Below are 23256 nucleotides of genomic sequence, written 5' to 3' on the forward strand. Positions count from 1 at the left end.
GAGGCAAATTACCACACGCTCCGTTCTGGCTGTCGAATCTAGGAAATCTGGAGGATCCCAGTGGATGTGCAGGACAGGGGCCACATCTCCACTATCTCCTCTGCACTGCATATCTGATCAAGCAAAGATGACATAAAACTTGTCATATTAAATTAGGTTGTTTATGTGAAGGCAGCTGGGGGAAACAACAAGAGCTCATCAGGATAAACCCTGTCACCGTTACAGTACGACGAAATAGACTGTGTTCACACAAAGGGGGCACAGTTTCCCAAAAGTGTCTTTGTGCTGAATTTGTTTAAATGGTAAGGCTGCTTTAGGTAGATCAGACCCTGGACGGACGGACAGACAATAAACAAGCCAAAGGTCAGACGCTGAATATTTCAGACATGAAACAATGCAGAAAGAGAAAAAAAAAGTCAAGTAATAAGAAAACTAATCTTAGCCAGAGACGTTTTCTTGCTATTCCGGGGGTGTTTCCTTACCCTCTGCTTGTTTTTCATAATGCAGTCTCAACACTTTTTCTGCTTCTGTGGTGGAAATCACACAATGGCCGATACTGATTGCTTTATTTTCTCAGTGTGTACCCCCCTCTCGCGTTTGTTATTGCAGAACAGGAGGATATGCCGGACAGGGGGGCAATGCTGAGCCTGCAGAATCTGAACATTTTCTTTCTAATAATTTTAAATCCTGTGGGGTCGAGTGAGAGGGGTGGTGGGGGGGAATACAGGAGGGAAAGGTGCAGGGGGTCTGGATGCTTGCCGGTGGGGCTCGTACAAAGTGCCAGATCACCAGGTCTGCTCAGGGTATGTGAAAGGTGAGCGCTGAAGCTGTTTGGGCGAAAAAGGGGGTCAGGTATGCAGTCTGGTCTGCATGTGTGTCTTAGCAGCGGCTGGTGTTCTGACTGACATGTGCATCCCAAAACTTCAGCTTCTGCAACCCAGAAACAGTAAAGCAATATCTCTCTGGCTGCACCCACCACTGAGCATGTGGTCACACACACGCAGAGGTTATATGCAAAAGAAATTATTATTTTAGTGGGTTAATATGGAGGCCACCTACACACCTGCCCAGAGGAATGTTTATCAGTATAGCATGTGGGGGGTACCACCAATGGCATTCACTCACATACCATTGATGCCAGCAGGGGATGTGGCCAGTGGTGTGGAAACCTCCAGAGGTTTGGGAACAGTCAACACAGAAGAAACCTTCCCCGGTGCTGCTTATTTCTCTCTAGATGGGCATCTTATCTGTAACATACAAAGATATTTATATTACTGGAGGGTGAAGAGAAATGTAAGCAACACCGTAACGTGCAGCTTACTTTACTTGCCTGTCTTGTGACAAGAGGCCAAATTTCCACATGGAAACAAACACCTTTGCCTTTTTTTTTTAAATTCAGAACAGGGAGAGCATGAAAGCCCTGCAGATGAACAGTCCTCTGTAAATTATTATTAGGGATTAAAAGAGCTGTATGTTTGAGCAGCTCTGTCCTCACACTGGATGTAGCGGTCCCTCATATCGGGGCTCTCCGTTTACATTATTCATACGGAGGAGGGTGTGACTTGTTGGCTCTTTTTTCCGCCTGTATAAAACGAGAAGTTCGCGTAAAAGAAAATACAGATGGAGAAGGCTAGCCGGCTCGCTGTGTCACAGAGAGTCCCCTTAAGCCTACGTGACAACTCACATACTGTCCCTTTGTGACCAGCTTAATCGGCAGAATGCCCGGTCTCTGTGTGCTTTGTCTCGCCGCCGCGCTGGCTGCGTTCGTCCGGCTCGCCGGCACCGTGGGGCCGGTGGTCCGATGCGAGCCGTGCGACGCCGGGGCGCTCCTGCTGTGCAAGCCGCTCCCGAAGGACTGCGCAGAGCGGGTGAGGGAGCCCGGCTGCGGCTGCTGCATGACGTGCGCCCTCGGTGAGGGACAGGCGTGTGGAGTGTACACGGCGCGCTGCGGCTCCGGCTTGACCTGCCAGCACCAGCCGGGGGAGAGCCGACCGCTGCAAGCTCTGCTGGAGGGACGCGGAGTGTGCTCCAGAAAACTCATTCGCATTCACATACCGCCGCAAAACCAAGGTAAGACGCAGTGTTTTTAATTTGTGCTCGTAGACACCTTGTTGTTTGTACGTGTGTGTTGTTGTTTGGCGGCTGTGACAGGCGCTGTCTCGCCCGTGAGGTGTTGCTCTGTGCTGACCAGGTTTGGGGAGTTCCCTGCTCATGTAAAAACACCGATTCAGTGTTGTATTGATAGTGGGGGGAGATAAAGATGCTGAGACGGATCTACTGCAGATATGTAAGGCGCAAAGAAACGTGCGCAAAATCCATTCTCTGGGGCTGTTTCCCAGCCTGACACAATGTAAAACACCCTTCCAAGCCGCTGGGTTTTAGAGGGGAGGCTTGACATTGCACAGTGATGTGTTCGCGCTGGTTAAACAAATCCCATAGGCTCCTGAAAGTTTGAGTGGATAACACCAGCTATGGGTTGGGAGGTTTACGCAGCAATTAATCGCTGCTTTCCCACCAGGCGGCCACTTTTTCCATGTGCGCACAGCTTTGGACCAATCATGCGTAAAATGCACAATGACATTTAAGACATGAAGAGATTGTCGTTTTGGGGTTTGCAGATGGTTGATTTTAAGAAAAGGGCAACACTGCTCCTTTCTCTCTAACACACACACACACACACACACACAACACAAACACACACAAACACACAGAGAGAGAGAGCCTGGCTCCCTCAAACCAATAGTTAAGGAATGCCACATACATACTGTAAGTATACAGTATTTAGCTGAGGCTGAGGGCAGACCATGTCCTTGTCTTCTGTAATGTCCTCATTTTCCTTCAAGTAAAGCTCATGGATTTTTGTACACAGCATGAAAATATGTGCTGCTGCTTTCCTGGTCCAGGATGGGAGCCAAAACATCTCGGGTGTGTGGCGAAGGAAGGGGGGGGTTCATTTCTCTGAGTTTTCTTTTAAGCAACCAAAACACACTCATATAGGTGCTCACAAGCCATTATCAGTGAGCCTAAAGCTGCATATCTCCCCCTTCTGCATGCTCATATCCAAAGGTCTTACATCTGCACAGTGTTTAGTGTGAATGGATGCACCGCTGCTCACACTGGTGAAACGGCACACATGCCACCACCATGTGAATACACACTGTTGTGTGTTTAGGCACTGCTGACGTCAGGCCTCCAGGAGCCTGTGTGTGTGTTTTCTTCTTACTGGTTATTTGGTTTGGCCACAGTAATGTGTGGTGTGCACTCAGCAGTCACATTGTCGTACACACACTCACACACATGCAATGCATCCTCCAGCATGCACACACACACTTGCTGAAACTGTTTAACTAGTTTTACTTTTTCACTTCCTGGCGCTTATCTGTCTCTGCGTCATTTTATATTTGTTTATCGCTCTGCAGCCTCTGATTTAAGATAAAACTAACTTTATTTCCCACGTGGGAGCAAATAAATCCATCTCATGGGCTTGTAGAGCAGAACACAATAAACAACAGCAGTGAGACTGTATCAGTTCTTATTTACAGTATCTCCACTATTTGAGATGGGGAGAAAGAGAAAAAAAGAAGGTGGGAAATGATCCCAAGCGCCCCTGTTGGTCAGAGTGTGTAAGTGCAGCCCAGTGGTTTCCACCGCCATCAGTCCCCAGCTCCAGAGCAGCCTCTCCTCCCAGACATTAACAAGTTCTCCTCACCGCAGTTTGTGCTGTTTACCCCTGTGCCATTATACAAACAAATTGCGTAATGTGTTTATCTAAAACGCCCCAGACTTCCTAGAAAGGTTATATAAAAGTTTATATTGACAATAAAAATTAATGCTTGCAGGAATCTTAAAAAGGGCTCAATATTTCTGTCCTTGGTTATGGACATTTATGGACACTTCTGCAGGCTGCATCAGGTCAAAGAGCATCTGCCGCCCTCCAGCTGATGCCGTTGTTGACATCCGTGTTGTTATTCTAAGTTCTGGAGAGCCTGGGAGATTGTAGAGCCCCACCACGTCACTAATTGATCAGGTGGCTACGGAGAAAGGGTGGGCTGCCAGCCTGCCTGCCCACACGAGCTACACCCCTACATGCCCGTCCGCCGCCCTCACCGCAGCTCTCGAACACAAAATCTGCTTTGAGTTAACGGTTTAAAACTGTTTGTGTGTGTGTGTGTGTGTGTGTGTGTGTGTGTGTGTGTGTGTGTGTGTGTGTGTGGGAGCAGCTGCATGTGTGTTCCCATCATCCCTCTGCCTCTTGGCGGACTTCTCTGAGCTCACTCAGCTCCTCTCGACTGTGGCCTGGTGGCCAGTGTGGCCGACCGGGTGGCACATGGCGGCCAGTTTGGTCCTCTCCTATATTAGGGAGGAGTGTTTGGAGCCCCCTCCTCCTCTTCCTCTCGGTCAGATGGTCACCACTCCGTCTTTAACGATTTGACAGGAATCTTTGCCAGCACCACGGGCTATTAATATAACCGCTCCCTCATCTCTCACTTTACCCCTTACTGCCCTAACCTCCTCCTCTTTTAGCCCCAATCCCCCTACCCACCCCCCCACCCTACAAGTATAAACACATACACAACATTTTCTTCTTCACAGCGTCCTTAAAAAGTCTTGTTTACACTCAGTTCCTCTCTGTGGCTCTATCTCTTGGTCTGCATGCTGTGGAAATTTGTGGATATGAAATCGTCATGTTTCTGTTTATTACTTGGCTTCGTCGCTGGCTCCAAACAGCCCACAAGGCAATGAGCTAACTTTATTTTGTCTCTTTTAAAAACAGGCCTCTCTAAGACAGTCAAGAATCCTCTGCTGGATTAAGAGAAGCAGGCATTCATCATCAGTATTGTAAACTAGAAACGACTCTGTGATGCTGAAGTGAGCTTCTGATTGGTAGCTTCCGGGGGGAGTTGAGGGGAAAAATAAAGGATGATATTTATTTTGGGAGCTGATTCCCCATTTTTGCACCAAACAGAGAAGAAAAAGTTATTGTTAGATGTCATTAAGGCTGTGAAACATTTATTCTGTCCATGAAAAGTCACAGAAACTGGAGCAAGTAGCTAGATGGGACAACTACATCCAGACCACATAAGACCAGATCTAATTTAACGGTCTCTGCACTTGTCAAACCTGGACTAGACTAACATGTAGACTACTTGATAATCTGTAGAGACTGTTTCAGATTTGTAAAACCTTAATTCAGTTTGTAAAAAAATACAAAAAATACTGGGTTTACTGCTTTTTCTGTATTAAAATCACATAAGACAAATAAGAGCTCTCAATGTATGTGTCAACAGGTTGCAATGCATTGTGGTAGCATCGCGGCATGTTTTGGGAGACGGGGCATCACATCTGCTACTACTCATTTGCATAAATAAAATAGGTCTAGGGCTGCTTTATGCAAATCAGGAGCCTCCAGCAACGCGACTAGCCACCCTCTGGAAACTCACGAAAAATGTTTAAAACTAACCGTTGTTGATCTAAAATACAGACGTTCAGCAACTGCGTGGCATATTTCTCGCTTTAAATCTTTTCAGATTCAGTTTTGTAATATGAGAGAAAGTTTGTTTGCGTGGTTGTAGGAGGTTTGTAGCATTTTGTGACTACAAGCGGTAAATTCTGGGAAGTGGCGCAACCCTTCGCATCCAAAAACAGCCCTGTGGAAACCACCAGGAGTCTATTTAGTCCAAATTTGACGAGTGTAGTTATAGTGGTTTTTGATCTAGACCTGTTCTTGAAGTAGTGAAATTGCTTGTTTACAAGTCTGTAAGTGGGTTTTTAAACAGCCACAAAGATTTTAATACAATATAAAATCATTTTTACAACTTTAAGCGATAAGTAGGAATTATCATTTTCATTTTCACTGAAAGAAAATCACAATGATGTGACATTTGTTGAGGCCATGTCTTACATCCAGAGATCAACCATTTGACCTTTTTCGTTGTTTGGCCATGTTACAATTTCAATTAATGGTGCAGTTCTGGGGAAAAAACGGATAATCTGCCTCCAAATTTCATAATCCAGTTAACCCCTGAAACAGAAGCTACGATTCAGACAGCGCCTTTTTCAGAAAGTATGAAACATCTGAAAACTGATGACTCACCTTTTTTTACCCATACAGATACAAATCAGGTAGAAGAGGGCTGTGCCAACGCGACGGCGACAGTGACGGTGTCGCCCGGCGTGGCAACCGTGAAGGGCGGGCACAGCCGTGGATCTGTGGACACCAGGCCTTCTCTGCACAACAGACTGATCCAGAAAGATCAGAACAAGAAGACTCAAAGCTACTGGGTGGAACCAGTGTCAGGAGGAGCCAATATGGACATTCACAACTTCTCCCTGGAGAACAAGAGGGAGACTGAGTATGTAAGTCACACCCAGAGAGAAAGTTAAAAATGTTATGGTGTTGCTATTTGGTGGAAAAGCAGTAATAGTCGAGGTTGAAGCAGACGGTTGCTGACCGTGACCCTGCTACGACTGCGGATGACAACAGATGGCAACAATTTATGTTTAACATCTTCCACAGCCGTTACCACTAAATAAAATAAATGATCTGATTTCGACATAAAATGCTGTCATCGTGCTGCCAACCACAGTTTTTGAACGTCATGAATCAAACGTACCCGGAGGGAAGATGAGAGTCTGTCAATGAGCGGCTGGAAACCGTTAGCTTGCTAGGTTTTTTTTTTTTGCTTATTAATTAATACTCAAGCTACTTTGTTTTGTGTCCACAATATATAGTACTGGACAAACTTAGCACTAAATAAAATAAATTACCTGATTTTTACATTAAATGCTGTCATTTACGCTACCAACCACAGTTTCTGAATCCCATAAATCAAACGTACCCGGGGGAAAGAAGAGGGCTGGAAATCGTTAACTTGCTCTCTACTTACGTTGTATTTTGTTGTAACGTTATTAACACAATATTTAACAAAAGCACAATTTTAAATTGATAAAGTTGGCCATTCAAAAACTGACATTGTACACACCCAGTTGGATGTCGTTATAGCGAGTTAGAACGTCCAATTTTGAAACCAGTTTACGACAATGCAACTAGACGAGACAGTGTATATCGTCTCCATAGCAACAACCCTTTTTTCTGTAGCTAAATATAATTTGTAGCGTCTTAATGAGAATAGTTATACTCTCGAGTTATACTCTCTAGCCACCTTGTGTTTTGTATGAAATATTTTAGACAACGAAAATGTGACATTAATAAAATTGGCCTTTAAAAAACAGAAAACCATCAATTTTCGTTGTTTGGTTGCTAGTTAGCTCGGAGGCTTCAAGTAATTAACAAATTTGGTGAAAATTTTGATTTGAAACTAATATTTTTGGCCCTTTTCAAAAGTGTACGACATTACGAAGCACACATAACAAAAAGAGTCTAGCTTGTACTTTAGCGTTTACCTTTGGGTTAGTTCTGGTTTGTTACCAAAGTTTTACCCTTTCAAAAACACAACTGTTAGCTGTTAGCATCCTTTTTGAACTGACAAAAATGTACGATAATCCATCCACTGCGTGACATTTCTCTGAAAACGTATAAAACATCCACTGTTGAAGTCTAACATTTTACTAATGTTATCGTATTTCAAAAGGTACCCGGTAGTATTTCAATTGTAATTGTTATAGGTTTTTACATTTAGCACCTTGTATGTATTCTTAAAGGTCTTAAAACAAACATATTGAATACATTTTCTATTTCATAACACATTTTCCAAGCTTAACATCAGCCCAGTCAATTCTCTAAATTACTGCAGACTGTCTTATATCTTTTGTTCTCTTATTGCCACCAACCTCTGTCGATTCATCACCATATGCCATGGAGAGACAGCAGTCTGCAACCTTTTCAAAATGTGTTTTTTTTTGGCCATTCTGCGCCTTTATTGAAGAGAAATGACAGGAAGTCATGGGAGACAGAGCGAGCTAAGGGCTAAATCAGTCTGCAGACTCCACCCACTGATTAACAATCCTAGTAAAGGCGGGAAAACTCATCAGTGAAATCACCTGCTGAGGTAATTTGTTGGAATTAAACCCTAAAGGCTGCTGCTGCTCTCCATGGCACGTGGATGGATGCAAGAATGCGTATCGCTGTCAACCTGTAGTAGGTGGTGTGCACGTGCAGGAAAAAACACAGGATACAAACAGTATGCGCTCCTCAAAACATTGATCTACAGAGCAATTTGTGGTGAGACACTCCGCGGGGTGCCTATAAGTTACATACTGTAATTTAAACGGCATAATGTCTGGTTATATGGGAAGATGAAACAGTTTGTTAAGAGACGGTACTACTTTTTCCAGAATGCTGATGTCTAATTTTGGACCTCTTCAACCTGAACCCAACAGTGGGATCATCGCCGCAACTCGATGGGGTTTTTTTTGCAGAAAAAACATTTAAATTCAAACCCCAAAAAATATTAAACTGAAGATTGAGGACTTTTGTATAAAAAGACGTACAAGACATTAAGATTATTTATTATTATTATTATTATGTAGTACTGTATCTCTTAATAAAAGCATCATATAGTGCAGTTTAAAGCAGGGGGGGGGCCCAAACTTAACACTTAATGATGAAAAGCAAATGCCTATTTTATTGTATTGTATTGTTAAAATGCATAAAAGATTACAAGTTTCCTTAATTTACTGATTTCCTGCTTCTTTTTTCCAGTGTCACTCTGCCCGCCGTGCTCAGATTATGAAAAACGAATAATTATTAGGGATCATACATCTCTAAAACGGCATGAACCAATGATTTAATGACCAGAATTAAATATGTTATCATACAGAAAATTATTGTTCCAACTTTAAAACTGCTTTAAGGGGAAAGTTATTTGCGGTTCAGGACTTTTATAGACGTTTACCACAAATGTATGTAATTGCACGAACACTCCTCGCATGTTCTTCAGGTCTGTGATTGGACGAGCGTGTAACGCTGGCGTTGTTGGGGTGTGTGTTTGCCGTGTGTTGCCACAGGGGCCGTGTCGGCGGGAGATGGAGAGCATCCTGAGCAGTCTTAAAATCAGCAACGTGCTCAACCCGAGAGGCTTCCGCATACCCAACTGTGACAGAAAGGGCTTCTACAAGAAAAAACAGGTGAATGGCTCACCCTGCTGTCTCTTCATCTCTTTTTCTCTCTCTCACACAAACACACACACAGACACACACACACACACCTGCGGATATGCAAAATAGACCCACCGCATGCCTGAACACCTCCAAAGAATCCTCACCGACTCATCCCACCCACCCAGACATGCACAATCCCCCCCCTTTTTCTTTTCTTTTTTTTTTTACCAGCTTGGGTTTCCTTGACAGCCACATCAACACTATATTATCAGAATGGCTAATAACTATGTATTACTCCGGTAAATGCACTGCAGCCGTCTGACTCATGCCCCACAGGAAATGAAGTCGGTCAGGTGTGTTTGTGGGTGTGTGGTGTGGGAAAGTGTGGGGGGTAGGGATGTAAGAATGTGGTCTGGGAGTGTGTGTGGCACGGTAGATGTGGCGGCAGGGGAGTGTATGTATGGCGCTTGTTTGATGGTGGTAGTTTTGGTGAGGGTGTGTAGGTGTGGGGTGCTGTTGGTGAGGTAAAAAAAACAAACAGGCTGTCACTGGTTTAGTTTTTCTTGTCCGTGGTACAGCAGACTTGGGCCACCCATGGCCTGCTCGTTTCGTAAGACGGGAAAAAGGCCTGAAAAGTCGTTGGGGCGACGCGCTAACCTGAAGGGAGGGAGGGGCGAGATCAGGAAAAAGTTGGAGGGGAGGGCGGTGGTGGCATTGCTGAGACCTGAATGGCCACCATCCAATTTCCTGAGGTTTGGGAGCCTTATCGGAGGGATTCCACGGACCTGGAGCCCGTTCTGAGAAACGCATGAGTCACCAAAAAGAAAAAACCCCCCACAAGCACTGTGAGTCAGAGACCAACTCGAGCCATAACACACACACACACACACACACAGAATAAAAATCACCCTCTCAGATTCTTACCTCACTCTTTCCCCAAAGTCTCCAAAGTGCGGTTCCATTGTTACTTTTATTAAAATCAGACTCTTCCTTGGTCTTTTCCTGGATTTTCATCAACAAATATCTACCAGGAAAGTGGCAGCTCTGGTTTAAGTGTGTGTGTGTGTGTGTGTGTGTGTGTGCGTGTGCAGCAGTGTGCCAGCCCTTGTCGGCCTTTTTCTTAGAGGGCTGGTGGGGTGCAGGGTGTTGTGTTAAATCCACCCAAGGGGATGTGCCTTCACGGTGCGTTGCGGAGATTTATCACCGGAAACGCAGCGAAGAGGAGACCGTGTGAACCGTCTAGGGTGACAATACTGTGAAAAGAAGGGAGCAAGAGGGGGAGGGAGGGAGGTAGGTGAAAGGGGGTGGATGGGTGAAGAACTGAGCAGAGGAAAACAGGGGCATAACTATACACATGATACGCAATCTGTCTCAGAGTGTTAAAGTGATAAATCTTTTAATATCAAATACTCCCGAACTGATGAAAGCTGAAAAGTTTCATCTTTCATACGGAGCATTTCCACCAAACAGTTCCAGGAAGTAACACAGCCAGGTAATTCCAGGAATAAAGGATCAACAGGAACAAAACTAACAACTATACAGCCCATAAATCCTGTATGTGCATTCCTGTTTGTGCTGTCACCTAAAGAACCGCGAGGATTAGGCCATTTAGACCGATAGCGGATTAGATAACAGTTGATAAAACACAATGAGAGAAATGAAGGAGTGGAAAAGGAGACCTACTTCAGCACATTTGTTTTTTAAGTTTCAGCTGTTTCTGGAGAACCACAAAAGGCTGATTTTCCCACATCGGTTAATAAACTTCGGGTGAAGTCAAGATAATGAGCTGAGTTACTGTAAGTGCAATAAAAGCTTCCCAACAAGAGTCATCTCTGTAGAGCGTTTACTTAGATTATTATCAGCAGCCTCACTGTCGGAGCTTGAAGATGTGTGTGTAGATTACGTTTGTTGCCTCCATGCTGCCACCTTCATAAAACAAAGTTTACATATTGTCTCAATGACGTTATCAGGCTCCTGATTCGACGAGTTTTCAGCGGTGAATCTGTGGAATGTTTTTTTTTTTGCTTGTAATGTAATAAAAAATATTTATTTAAGATAACAAAGATTGTTTTTGAGCCAAAACTAAGCATACACAATATATTAAAACTACCTCAAGCAGGCTGACTGAAAACAGACAACTGTCACACACATGCAGAAGAGGATGGAGACGTGTTAACATGTTGAGTTTTACAAGAAGTATCTCTGTTGAAAATCTGCTAGAAATCTGCAAATAGACGCTTTTGCTTTTCACTTTGACACCGAATCCTCTGCCCTCGTCTTGTTGGTCAACTCTCGACACGTGACCCTGCTGCTGTACAGAGCAGACGGTTTATAATTGTAGCGTCCATCGTCTGACGTGTTGATGGAAGCACAACGACGGTGGTGGCGGTCGGCAAGCAATGTAATCCCATGTATGCCCCAACACCGGCAACTACCGCTGCACACATGTTGTCTTTGTTGTCTACTCTCTCATGCTGAACAATGATATTGCCATTAAGGAGATTTGCAGTGGTGGAAGGAAGGTTAGAAAGGCCAGAGAGGATGCTGGTTGTCAAAGTACCGAAGATCTTCTGAGTGCTTTTTCTGTTTATTTCATACAGCTTGCATGCAGTTATTTGTTTACTAAATCTTGAGCTTGTTTTTAGGCTATTGCAAATGATTATATTAGCAACCGCCTGTTTCTTTCTTTTACAATAAATGAATAGAGTTCAGAAGTTGAATCAGTTTTGAGGCTTGTGTTTGAGTACAGCGACCCGTAGATGATATGAAGTACTGCAGACTCTATAGCAATAGTTGCACGGCCGCCAGAAAGGACTGGAAGGTTCATCTGGGTGAAATAAAGCAAAAATGGTTCCTAGAAAGGTTTCTGGGGTCCGCGAAAAGTCTAATAGAAAACAGTAACTGTGTTCAGATAAGATTAATGTCGGTTCAGATGGATTCCAGTGGTGATGGATTTACACAGCCGAGGACAAAGATCAAAGTCGTATAGAAACTTCTGAAACCGCTCTGCCAGCATATTTGCTTCATCGCTGTCCACCGCACATTCTATGCTCAGTATGTTAAAAAATAAGCCAAAATATGGGGTAAACGATGACTGCTCCAACACATTGTGTGAAAGTGGATGAAACAAAGTAGTTTGTACCATGTGTCTGAAGTAAAGTGGAAGGAAGTGTTTATAGCTGTTAAGAACGGCCACACTGATGATTAAAGTTCAAATCCTGCATACTTTGTCACCTCCACACACCTGGTTAATGGCCAAATTGCCTGTTTTTCATAAACTCCATAAAATAGACCACTTAGTCAGTGTTTGCCAGTTTACTCAATGATAGAAAATGGGTCCCTTAAGGTTGCGAACCACTGAAGTAAAAAAACTGAGTCAAACACATAAATAGATAAACAATATAGATAAGTAGACAAAGTGAAAAAAAGTAGGAGCATGCTGTTTGTGAGTTTTGATACCAGAATGGGGTAGAGTAATGTTTTAAGGCTCAGCTATCATGAGAAGTCATAAGCATGTACAGTATATGCATGTGTGGTTTCCAGTGTATATGTTGCTGGTAACATGAGTGCCCCGGCGCAGTGGGAGACGTTTGACCAGTGGTAGCCCTACCTCGGCTACAGAGAAACCTATTTTTAGCTGCAGTTATATGAATTGGCCCAGTATCCCAGTTCAGGCCATGCATGCCCAACACTGACCCACTCATTACACCCCTCAAAGTCTCGCTCTCACTTTCCCCCTCTCTCAGGCTCTCTCTCTCTCTTATTCATTATTTCACCCACCCATCATTACCCCCATTGTGCCCTGCCTACAGTCATCCACCCCTCTTTTGTTCTCCCTGCCCGCTCCATCATTCTGTCCATCCTGCCCTTCCGCCCACCTGGCTTTTCCTTCCTTGTTTGGCCAGGAATCACCCCGCAGAGGGTTGTGAATGGGACGACAGTGTCTCCGCGTCTCTCTGTGTACTCTTTCAGAGTTTAGTGTGTGTGTGTTGAGAGGAAGAGGAGGAGGAGGAGGAAGAGGCAGTGGGTTGAGGATGTGAGCCAGGTGTCTGCGTACCCTTATCCCTCCTCCCTCGCTGGGTCCTGACAGTGCCAGGGCCCATAAGGGTTGACTTATTGAGCGTGACTCAGAAGGATCTGTGGAAACGTACAGACCGACCACAATGGCTTTATAATAACTGGCCAACCTTCGGGGACCCAGACAGCTATTTTCACTCTGTCTCTCTCCCTCGTTCTGTTCCCTCCCTGGATTTATAATCCACCTCGCCTTCCCTCTCGCTGGGGGATATGGAGTCATTTTTCCGCCTTGGCTGTTGAGTGATATGTAGAGCAGAGTGATCGCCGATACACTACCTGACTGCAGTACTGATAACAAAACTATACTTTGTCAATAACTTAGTTTGAGAACATCTTGCATTTAATTTAGAAATGTTAATGCATCCGTGTATAATGCAAGCACTTAAACAATAAACTGTTTAGATATCTGAAAGTATTTAATGTCAGCTTATGATACTGTTCAATACTTGATTTTACACTTGTATTTTAGTGTATATTGAGTAAGTATTGAAGTGCCTCCCTTTAGGGCTTCAGCTAATCATCCTCTTCATTATTGATGATAATAGACTTTTATTTTTGTCTGTTTATTTTTTATCGAACAATTTCAACAAGGCTTCGTACTTTGCGCACTAATCATGTGAGAACAGTTTCACAGTATTACACAGTTATTATTACTATATTATTATAGTATATATAGATAACTTGTTCCAGCGGGAAACTACGATCAAATATGCAGAGAAGTTACAGTGATTGGACGAAATTGCAAGATCATCGCAACTTCCTGAAGAGAACTGTATTATTAACAGTTACAATGACCCTTAAAAGAATTAAAACAGAAGGTTTTTTTTTTTTATTTTATAATTTAACAAAATATGTCCTGTATTTTTTAAATATTCACTTCAAAATACTGTATTTGTCCCTCAAGGGGCAGTTATCAGTACCCTAGATAAGCAGCTGCTACCTGCTCTGTATGCAGACACTAAATGTAGCATCTGTTATGGATGTGTATTTGGCCCTGTAGTCTCTAAAATGTCAGAAATAATGCTTGACACAAGTTAGCAGATCCTAAATTGATGTCTTCAAATAGCTTTTTTCCCCACTTTTTTTGTCTGTCCCACAGTTGAGAAAGTCGAAGGTATTCAATTAAAAAAATATGAAATGCACTAAAGTCGCTTACATTAGAGACGCTTTAACACACAACTATTTCAAAGGTCATAAGTCAACTCAAATATGCCCTCATTACTTCTATTGATTATTTAGGCTCCTGTTTTAAAGTTTGTGTGGATCCATTCTTCTAAAACAAACACAAATCAATCTGCAGTTTAATGCAGCCACTCCCAATGCACTTGCAAACACACACACACACACACAAGATGCACCCTCATTTACACAAATACATACGTGCGCCCCTATACACACACACACACTGCATTTTATGGGCTTGTGTTTATCCTGTGGTCGGTCCAGGCTCTTTTTAATGTCCGTGAAGCCCAGCGGCGCTGCTATTAGCTATAAAGACCGGCATCACAAGAGCACGCATTCATACGCACAACACACACGCATACACACCCCATAAAGGTAGCATTATGAACGTGTGAGGTGGATGAAGTGTGCTTTTTTTAGTGATGGCCATGTGGACCATGCAGGGCCGGGGTCGGGGCTGTAGGGCTGAGAATATGGGGCACGAGGTCTGACCTCTGAGCTGAGGTTCAGGGTGAAAGGATTAGTGATCACCTTAAAGAAACACACCTCCAAAAAAACTATGTTTTGATTATGAAATACTCACCTCACTGTGCTTGAAAGGTGCCCTGAAAGGTTTGTAGCTCCTTTCTTCATTGAGAAACATAGTCAGCGTTGACTCAAGATGGATACAGCAGGAAATTGTAATTCCAAAGATAACGTCTGACGTCATTTAGAAACAGTGTCTCCATTACTGACATATTTATTTTTATTTAAAGGACCAGTGTGTGGGATTTAGTGGCATCTAGCAGTTGGTTGCAGATTGCAACCAACCTACGATGCCTTCCACATATGTAAGAGAAACTATGGTTGCCATTAAAAAACGTGAAATGCCGAAAATAGTATCTGTAGAAACATGGCAGTTCAAGATGGCGGACCCGCCATAAAAAAGAAACCACTCCCTCTGTAGATAAAAACGGCTCATTCTAAGCTAACTGAAACACGACTCCTATTTTCAGGTGATTATACACTAATGAAAACATACTTATGAATAATATATTACTCTACTCATCCAGGCTCATTTTCCAAACATTTAAATTCTCACTAAAATATAACTCACACAGTTTCTGTGTGTTGCAAACACAGTTAGCTGTTTACATCTGTCCTTTGTGACTATGCTTGCTTCCACAGCGCATCAATAACAAACACTAACAGCCAGCCAATGCTAGCAACAAATGCCTTTCACCTAAATAGTGAATAGTTTGAAAAGTTTCTATTAATGTTTTTATTCTTTGTTTCCGCTGCAAAATTGGATCATTGTTGGAATCTATTGTTGCCATCATGAATCAAAGGTAGCTACAAAGTTTTTTTGAGCCTACAGGTGGTATTCAATGGAGTATTCCTTAAAGCTACCAGCATTAGTTTGTATTTTGTTGTATTTTTGAAACAAAAAGTTGAGTAAAAACCTGAAAACTTTCAGTCCTTCTGAGGCAGTAAAGTGACATCCAGTCCTCAGTGGACGGCTGTCTTCGCCATTCTCCTACAGTGTGTGTGTGTGTGTGTGTGTGTGTGTGTGTGTGTGTGTGTGTGTGTGTAGATTGAAGCAGTAAAGAAAGGATTGCTTGAGATGACTGCTAATAGTTCACAGATGAAAGAGAGACTGAGCGGAAATTCAAAGGTAGCCAAGCAACAGGGGAATGCACACATGCACATTTTGCTCTTCCTCTCCCTTCCGCCTCTCCTTTGGCTTTTCAACCCTCCCATACACACAAACACACTCTCTCTCTCTCACACACACACACACACACACACACACACACACACACACACACACACACACACACACACACACACACATTCACCACGCACATGCAGGACTCCATCATCATTAACCAGCGCAGAGGAACACAATGTTAAGCTCCTCTCCGCAGTCTCGTCCACTGGGTCAGGGCTAAAATAGAAGCTGGCCGCAGACTCAGACGATGGCACCGTGAGGGGGAATGGAGGGAGCAGAGAGGAGAGAGAGAGAGAGAGAGAGACAGAAGAGGAGGAGGAGGAAGAGAGGTAGGTAGGAAAGAGGGAAGCTGAGTTCAACAAAAAGAATCCTTCGATGATGTTAGTGTGTGAGAATGGGGCGTGTTGGGCTGCGTACTTGCCCCCAGACTGCTGCAGTAGTTGTTGGTATTTTAATGGGCCTCTGTCTCTATAAAGCTGCCTTTGATCATGCACTCAGGCTGCACGTGGATGTTGACTACGCCGGAAACAGACACCTGGTCACACTCTAAAGCCTGTCTGTCTGTCTGCCTGTGTGTCTGTCTGCCTACAATGCAGTGCGTAAGTATTAGGATAGTTTTGTTTTGGCTCTGCACTCCTGGGTGTTGGAATTTAAATGAAACAATGACTTTTAGATGAAAGTGCAGATTTTCAGCTTTAATTCGAGGGCGTTTACATCCACATCTAATAAGCTGTGTAGAAATTATAGCTGTTTTTAAGCTGTCTTCTGAGGCTGAAAAGTGCTATGAATCCTACACAGTTCACCCAAGATGTACAAAATCTCATTCTTTAGCACTTGATATGCCATTTGTATGGTTTAGTCATAGTCTAGGTACATAAAACTAGTTGATTAAGGTTTTGGAAGTTGTGGTAATGGTTAAACTTGAACTTTTTATAACCAAACAACTGTTTATCCACTGCACAGCCCTGCTGGAAGTAGAAGGGGAGTCGCTCCTGTGTCGTTCCCCAAGGAATTGTTACAGCACACAACTAGAAGCACAAATTGTCGCCTTTTCATTTGAGAAAACAAGTTTAGTGAGCTTTAGAGGTGTTAGTTGGTGTTAAACTTTGGAATTAGACTGGCTAGCTGTGTCTCCTTGCTTCTAGTCGAGAGAAGCTAATAAGCTAGTTAGAAAGGCCGACTCAGTGATCGGAGGACAAGTTGTGCTGGACTCTCTGGGAGGATGCTGTCCAAGTTCATCCTGAACTTCCCTCCAAGACATGCTGGATGAGAAGAGAAGCATCTTCAGGAAAGGAGACTCATAACACCGAGGTGTTTTACTGAGCGCCACCTGCCACTGGACATCGAACTCTTTAAAGGTCCACTGTGTAACATTTAGAAGGATCTATTGGCAGAAATGGAATGCAATTCTCATAGGGTTAGGGTTTTATCTTGTTAACCCTTCAAATTTCTCCTGTAAAGTTTTTAGTAAATAGGCTACAAAATGCTCGAAGTGAAGCTCAAAGTTCAGCATCAGAGCCGTTGTTTCAATTGAAAGCCAGTGTTCTACATATACACACACCGAATATACCGTCTGCTACTTTTGGACTGCACTGCCAGCGAGACAGATGGGCAGAGAGACAGACAGGCGTGTCTCGGCCCTGGCTGGTCACCTCGCTGCTCTGTCACCACTCCCCTCAGGGGCGAGATGATGGGTAGGAGGAGGATTATTCTGAGCCAGGGTTCAGCCTAGCCTGACTGATTGTGTCGTTTCATGTGTACCCCAAATGGAGCTCATAAAGTTGCCACTCTACAAAGCCCGGCCCCCTGGGGGACATCTGATATTACTGTGTGTATGTGTGTGTATGTGAGCAGGTGGGGGGTATGTATACGTTCGGTACATACGACTCCTGTTTGTGTGCACCTTCATGTTTGCTGATGTGTGTTTATGCGTGTGCTCGTGCACGCGCGGGCCATAATCAGCTCCAGATGATTTTGAGTGTCTGCCAGCTTCCCAGAATAGCAGCGCTGGTTTCCTTGCAGCCCTCCAACTGGCCTTGGCAAATATTTTAGCAACTCCATGTTTACCTTCACACTCCTTCACTCTCACTCAGTCAGTGCGTTCCTCATTCCTGTCCCCCCACCCCCCCATCGAAAATAATCTACTTTTTTTACCCCCACTGGTCAGGAGCATGCATGAGCCTGATAAATAAACTCATAGATGGGACAGACTCAACACCACGCTGGCTGCAGATCGAGGCTCTCCACGCTCTGATCTCGACACCTACGTCTTTCACAAGGCGAGCAGCTGCATCATCTGCTGTGTTTATCTCTGATACTTTGTGCACATAAAAACTCTGAGACGGCTCCAGACAGCAGGGCATTCCTCTGCATGATCGATGAGATGTTTGTCTTATTAGAGTTCTGCTGAGGCATGACTTGGCCTCCTGAAAAGCATCCAAAACCTAAAAGCCAACAGAGCAAGATAGAGTCTTATTATAATACACGCACGAACGGCAAAGGTGGTGTTGATAAAGCTGTGTCAGGGTAATTCCTCACCTTGGAAACGCTAATCTGTTTTCACAGTGTGTCTCAAAGTGATAAGTCCTCCGCCGCCTTCCCGTCTTTTCCTCTGATGGAAGTCAGAGCGAGTTGAGTGATGTTTGTCCATGCCCCGTTGGTGCCACCTGTGCAATCCTTCTCGTTGAAGGCTGCACACGTTAATCTTCTCATAGTGTTTAGTAAAAGCAAACAAGCACCATACTAATCTTTGTCTCCCCCCCTCCCTCTCTCTCTACCTCTGTTTGCAGTGCCGTCCATCCAAAGGCAGGAGGCGGGGCTACTGCTGGTGCGTGGACAAATACGGGCAGCCTCTGCCCGGCTTCAACGCCAGGGAGCGGGGCGAGACGCAGTGCTACAACCTGGAAAGCAAATGAGAGGACGGAGAGGGACGACGAGTGAACGGAGAGTGGACGGAGAGAGGAGGACAGAGAATTAAGGGGGGAGGGAGGGGGGAGAAGGGAGGAAGACAAGAGAGAGAAGAGAAAGCGAGCCAACTTTGTTCTTGTATGTAGTTTTATGTAAACATTTGAAGGGGGCTCTGGACCTTTTGATTTCAGGTCTGATTTCTGTCGGAGAGTTAGGGAGAGAAGGGGGAGGGGAGGGAGAAAGGGGGTGAAGCACAGCCTCTGCGAGCGGCTGAGCCTCCTGTCCATCACAGCTATCTGTCCCGTGCTTAGGGAACCTCTATCCTTTCTTTTAAAAAAAAAAAAAAAAAAAAGATATTAAGCTGAAAGCTGAGAGAGAAGGGGAAGAAAGAGAGAATCCTACCATCTGCACTATTCTTTTAGAGAGAGAAAGGAGGGAATTTTCCACTCACTTTAAAGAGGACTTGTTTGTGACTGTGACCCGAAAAACCGCACCACCAACCATTTCTAATGTGTGTGTCTGTCTGTGAGTGTGTAACCGCGAGTCCGTGTGTGTGTGTGTGTGTGTGTGTGTCTTAATGTGTGAGCACCTGCGTAACATACGTGTGCACAGCTGCATGTCCGTTCAAGATGGCGCTCTCCCAAAAGTGTTTATTTGTGTAAATACTGTATGTCACTAAGCTCAGTGTAGAAGACGTCAGGCTGCCCATCCCCGGCCCCGGCTCCATTAAACAATGCAGAAAAGAAAAGAAAAACACTCTCTGGCTCAGGGTCCATTTTGAAGTGAAGAATTATGGGATGGCAGGGCTTTAACTTCTCATCCAGTGTTCCTCTCCCTGCTGTTGGGAAGGGAACGGAGGTGAACCGTGCAGTTACAGTGCCTTAAAAAACAGACTTTTCCATGCCTCCCCTTCACCCTCCGTAGTCCTCGATTAAAGGAGTACGTCACTGAAAAATCTACATTTCGAGTGTCAACTACATGTCTGAAACGTGTGGCTTACACTGTCGCTGAGGACAGCAGCTGTAGTTACTGGAGTTTGGATTCACAACAGCTCCAGTAGATCTGAAGGCTGCAAAAACAGCATTAAAAGGTCTGAGCTGTGGGGCGGCGAGAGCGGGAAGTGGAGGTTGTGTGTTTAGCTGTATTCTGGAGAGTGTTTGGATCGTGCTGAGGGAATCAATCAACAGTGGAGGTGCAGATTAAGGTGTCAAATTGTTAGGTCCAAACCTCTGAATTGCTGCCTACATCCCTGATATAAGCAGCGGTTCAAACAGGTCTCATGTAGAACCCGACTGATACAGGATTTTTGAGGCCAATACCAATTTTAGAGATTACCGATTACCAATATGGTGGCTGATTTTGCACCGATAAGACTATTCAAAGGTACTCCGAAGGCTGCTTTCTCAAACAACTTTATTAAGGAATATTTAAGTTAAATTAACATGTTAAATAATTTAATAATTCTTGTTAACCTTGCTGAGAGCTGCCTCTTTCTCTCTGACTGCTTGCCACAGTATTGTAAATGGCAGCGCACTCTGCTGGATAAGCTTTGCAGGGACACCAATATATTAACACAAACATTTTTGTCTGCATTATAAAAAAAACAGTTTTCATATCGGATGACCGATCGATACCGATATGTCTGCGATAGGCCAATATCGGCCTAGTCTCATGTTGTTCTGATGGCTGTTTACCCGATCAGAGACGTCATGTTCTTGTGCAGTAGCCAGAAAATAGCCACAAGTGTGGACACACAAGTGAGCTATACACCTCCACAAATTTACAAAAAATAACAACTTTACTGTTACTCTTCCCAGCATCTGCTTACACAGTGTCCATGCAACTTGCTGCTAATTGTTCTGTGCAGAAAACCCCCAAATAACAGCTAACATGAACACATCAGGTTGAATGACTAAGCAAACGTGAAACAGCAATTCAGTCTGAAGATCCCAAACATGGCTAAAAACACAGCTTCCATTCCCGCGAGCAGGGTTAGCTGTTGAGGTTTGCCGCTTTTTAGCCAACATTTTGATGCTTTTCTGTGACTCTGGGTTGTAAAGGGAATCCACTGTAACAGCTGTGAATCCAAGCTGCCATCCTCAGTGAAAGAGCAAGTCATGAGCCACTCTCCAAGCTGCCCCGAGGCGGGTATTTAACACTCAAAAGACAGATTTGTGGTGGTATTATTTTGAGGCGCTCACATGCCGCCCTGCAGTCTTAGGGATCAGTTAGTTAGACTAGTTTGTTCTCTGTCTCTTTCCCGCCACCTGCTGTTCCTGTCCACGTCCCTTTACCACAACTTGTCCGTCATGCAGCTCCGGTGCTGAGGTCCATCCACCCCGACCCCCTTCCCCCCTCCTGTCTAAAACTTTGTCCTTGTCTGTGTGCCTGATCCCGTCTCCAACCCACTGACCCGAGTGTTACTCCCCACCCCAGCACCCTGCCCACCTCCGGTCCTCTTCCTGTCAGTGGTGCAACCTGGTGTAGGCTTGTTTGAACGGGGCGAGCCCGGTGTGACCGGCTGCCCCTATGCTTCAAGCCCAAGCACAAGCACTTAAAGCACTTTAGCTGCGCCGCTACTCTTCAATGCATGCAGTTAAAGACAATTGGACCTATGTGCATCTGCATACCTTTCCTACGAGGTAATGTCAGATGAAACAGTGAGATACTGTAAGAAAACAATAATAACCCAGGGAGGAGGAGAAAAAAGAAAGAGAGAGAGAGAAAAAAACGAAGCTACACCAGGACTTCTGACAGCGAACCTAGCGAACACCCCTCAGACATTTTCCATTCAATGCAAAACTATTTTCTTTTTGTTGTTGTTGTTTTTGTTTCTTTGAAAAATGCTTTTATGATCGTATGCCAACAAATCTCCACAAGGTGGACACAGCACCAAATATGCATTCACACAAGTGGTAGGGGGTCTGAGGGAGGAGGCAGGGTCCTCCCCGACGAGCTTCCTGCCCGATGCTCTCCCACATCCTGTGTAAAGACTTGAAAAGTGGAGAGAGTGCCGACAAAGAATGCTTGCCCAGTAGCTTGGTAGCATGAAATCGGCTGTACACTTCCTTTAATAGACAGCAGCAACTTACAACCAGCCTGTTGGTGCTATATCCCATCTACTCAAAGACTTGATGTAAAGGGGAGGAACATACATACAAATATGTTTAAGCTATTCCCTCCCTAATATTTGTAAGTGTGTCTTTTTATATATATATATATATATATATTATTATTATTATTATTATTATTATTATTATTTCCTGGCCAGCTACGTGTCTGACTAGACATCATGTACAGTACTTAAAAATGAAAATTATTTATCTAAGAAAGAATTATAAGCTGATCCAAACTAGGTTTTCTCATGAACAATTCAGTGACTCACCGATTGCACAGAAAAGTCTATATGATTCAGTGTATTTTGGGGAATATAATCACTAATGAATGTTTTATTTTTTAATGAACTTTTCCTGCTGTTGCTCAGCAGTGTCATTTGTAAGCTCCGTGCCCAGCGGGCGAGTTTAAGGCCTCGGGCGAAATCTGTGTCAGTCAGTCACTCAGGTCTCTGGTCATCTTAGTTCACTGCTTCTCGAAGCCAGTGAACCTCTCACCTCTCAGTCCGTCGCTTCTCTCCATGCACACCCAGCCATCCCGCCTCAGTCTGTTAGTGCAGAGCCAGGGTCACACCTCTGTAACGTCACTTTTTATTTTGTATTATCATTTTTTTCCCTGCTGGTCACGTTAAGAATCTCTGTTCACGGGTAAAAAATTATTTTTGTTTTTCATTCTAAGTTTATCCTTTAAAGAGTTTTTCAGCTTTTCATGATACTAAACTAGAAATCACACAGCTATTATTTTCTCTGAGAAAAGGAAATGATTTTGATTCAAAGTATAATTTGTATTTAATGTCTTTTTTTAAAATAAAAAGTGAACACATTTTAAGACGCTGTCTCTGCTGTTTGACTTTATATCACTGGGAGGCTTGTTGTCATCAGCAGCTCACAGCCCGATCATCTGCTCTGCTTCATTCCTGCAGGCAATCGGGGCCACAGATTGGCTCCTGTTGAAGCCCTTGAATGCAATCAGGCTCCCCTCAGTCTTGGAATGTGTCAATAAGGATAAAGCAAAGGTTCAATTTGTAAAGAATAAAAATAAATCTGGTGGTGCCAGGCAGGCTGGCAGTGGGCACGAGAGGTTGAGGCAAATTCCTGTGCCCCAACCAAGGCAAACAGAGAGCGGGTCAAAGGCAGCGCAGAGCTGCATGTCCCCGCGAACTGTCTAAAGTTAGACAAGGGCCTCCACTTTAGATCATGGTGATA

The 23256-nt window shown here is 44.1% G+C and overlaps 1 protein-coding gene across 1 annotated transcript; it reads left to right on the forward strand.

Moving 5' to 3' along the window:
* The first annotated feature begins 1562 nt into the window (after positions 1-1562).
* igfbp3 (insulin-like growth factor binding protein 3) lies at positions 1563-22879 on the forward strand. Its single transcript, XM_051377946.1, has 4 exons — positions 1563-2070; positions 6113-6357; positions 8968-9087; positions 18820-22879. The coding sequence occupies exons 1-4, from the start codon at positions 1719-1721 to the stop codon at positions 18943-18945; spliced, it is 843 nt and encodes a 280-aa protein (XP_051233906.1). The 5' UTR covers positions 1563-1718; the 3' UTR covers positions 18946-22879.
* The last annotated feature ends 377 nt before the right edge of the window (positions 22880-23256 follow it).

Source organism: Dicentrarchus labrax, unplaced genomic scaffold (assembly GCF_905237075.1).
Source record: "Dicentrarchus labrax unplaced genomic scaffold, dlabrax2021, whole genome shotgun sequence".
NCBI lineage: Eukaryota > Metazoa > Chordata > Actinopteri > Moronidae > Dicentrarchus > Dicentrarchus labrax.

Coding starts and splice junctions, on each gene's coding strand:
- igfbp3 (XM_051377946.1), top strand. CDS start 1,719: ATGCCCGGTCTCTGTGTGCTTTGTCTCGCCGCCGCGCTGGCTGCGTTC. Junction 2,071..6,112: donor CATACCGCCGCAAAACCAAG/GTAAGACGCAGT, acceptor TTACCCATACAG/ATACAAATCAGGTAGAAGAG. Junction 9,088..18,819: donor GCTTCTACAAGAAAAAACAG/GTGAATGGCTCA, acceptor CTCTGTTTGCAG/TGCCGTCCATCCAAAGGCAG.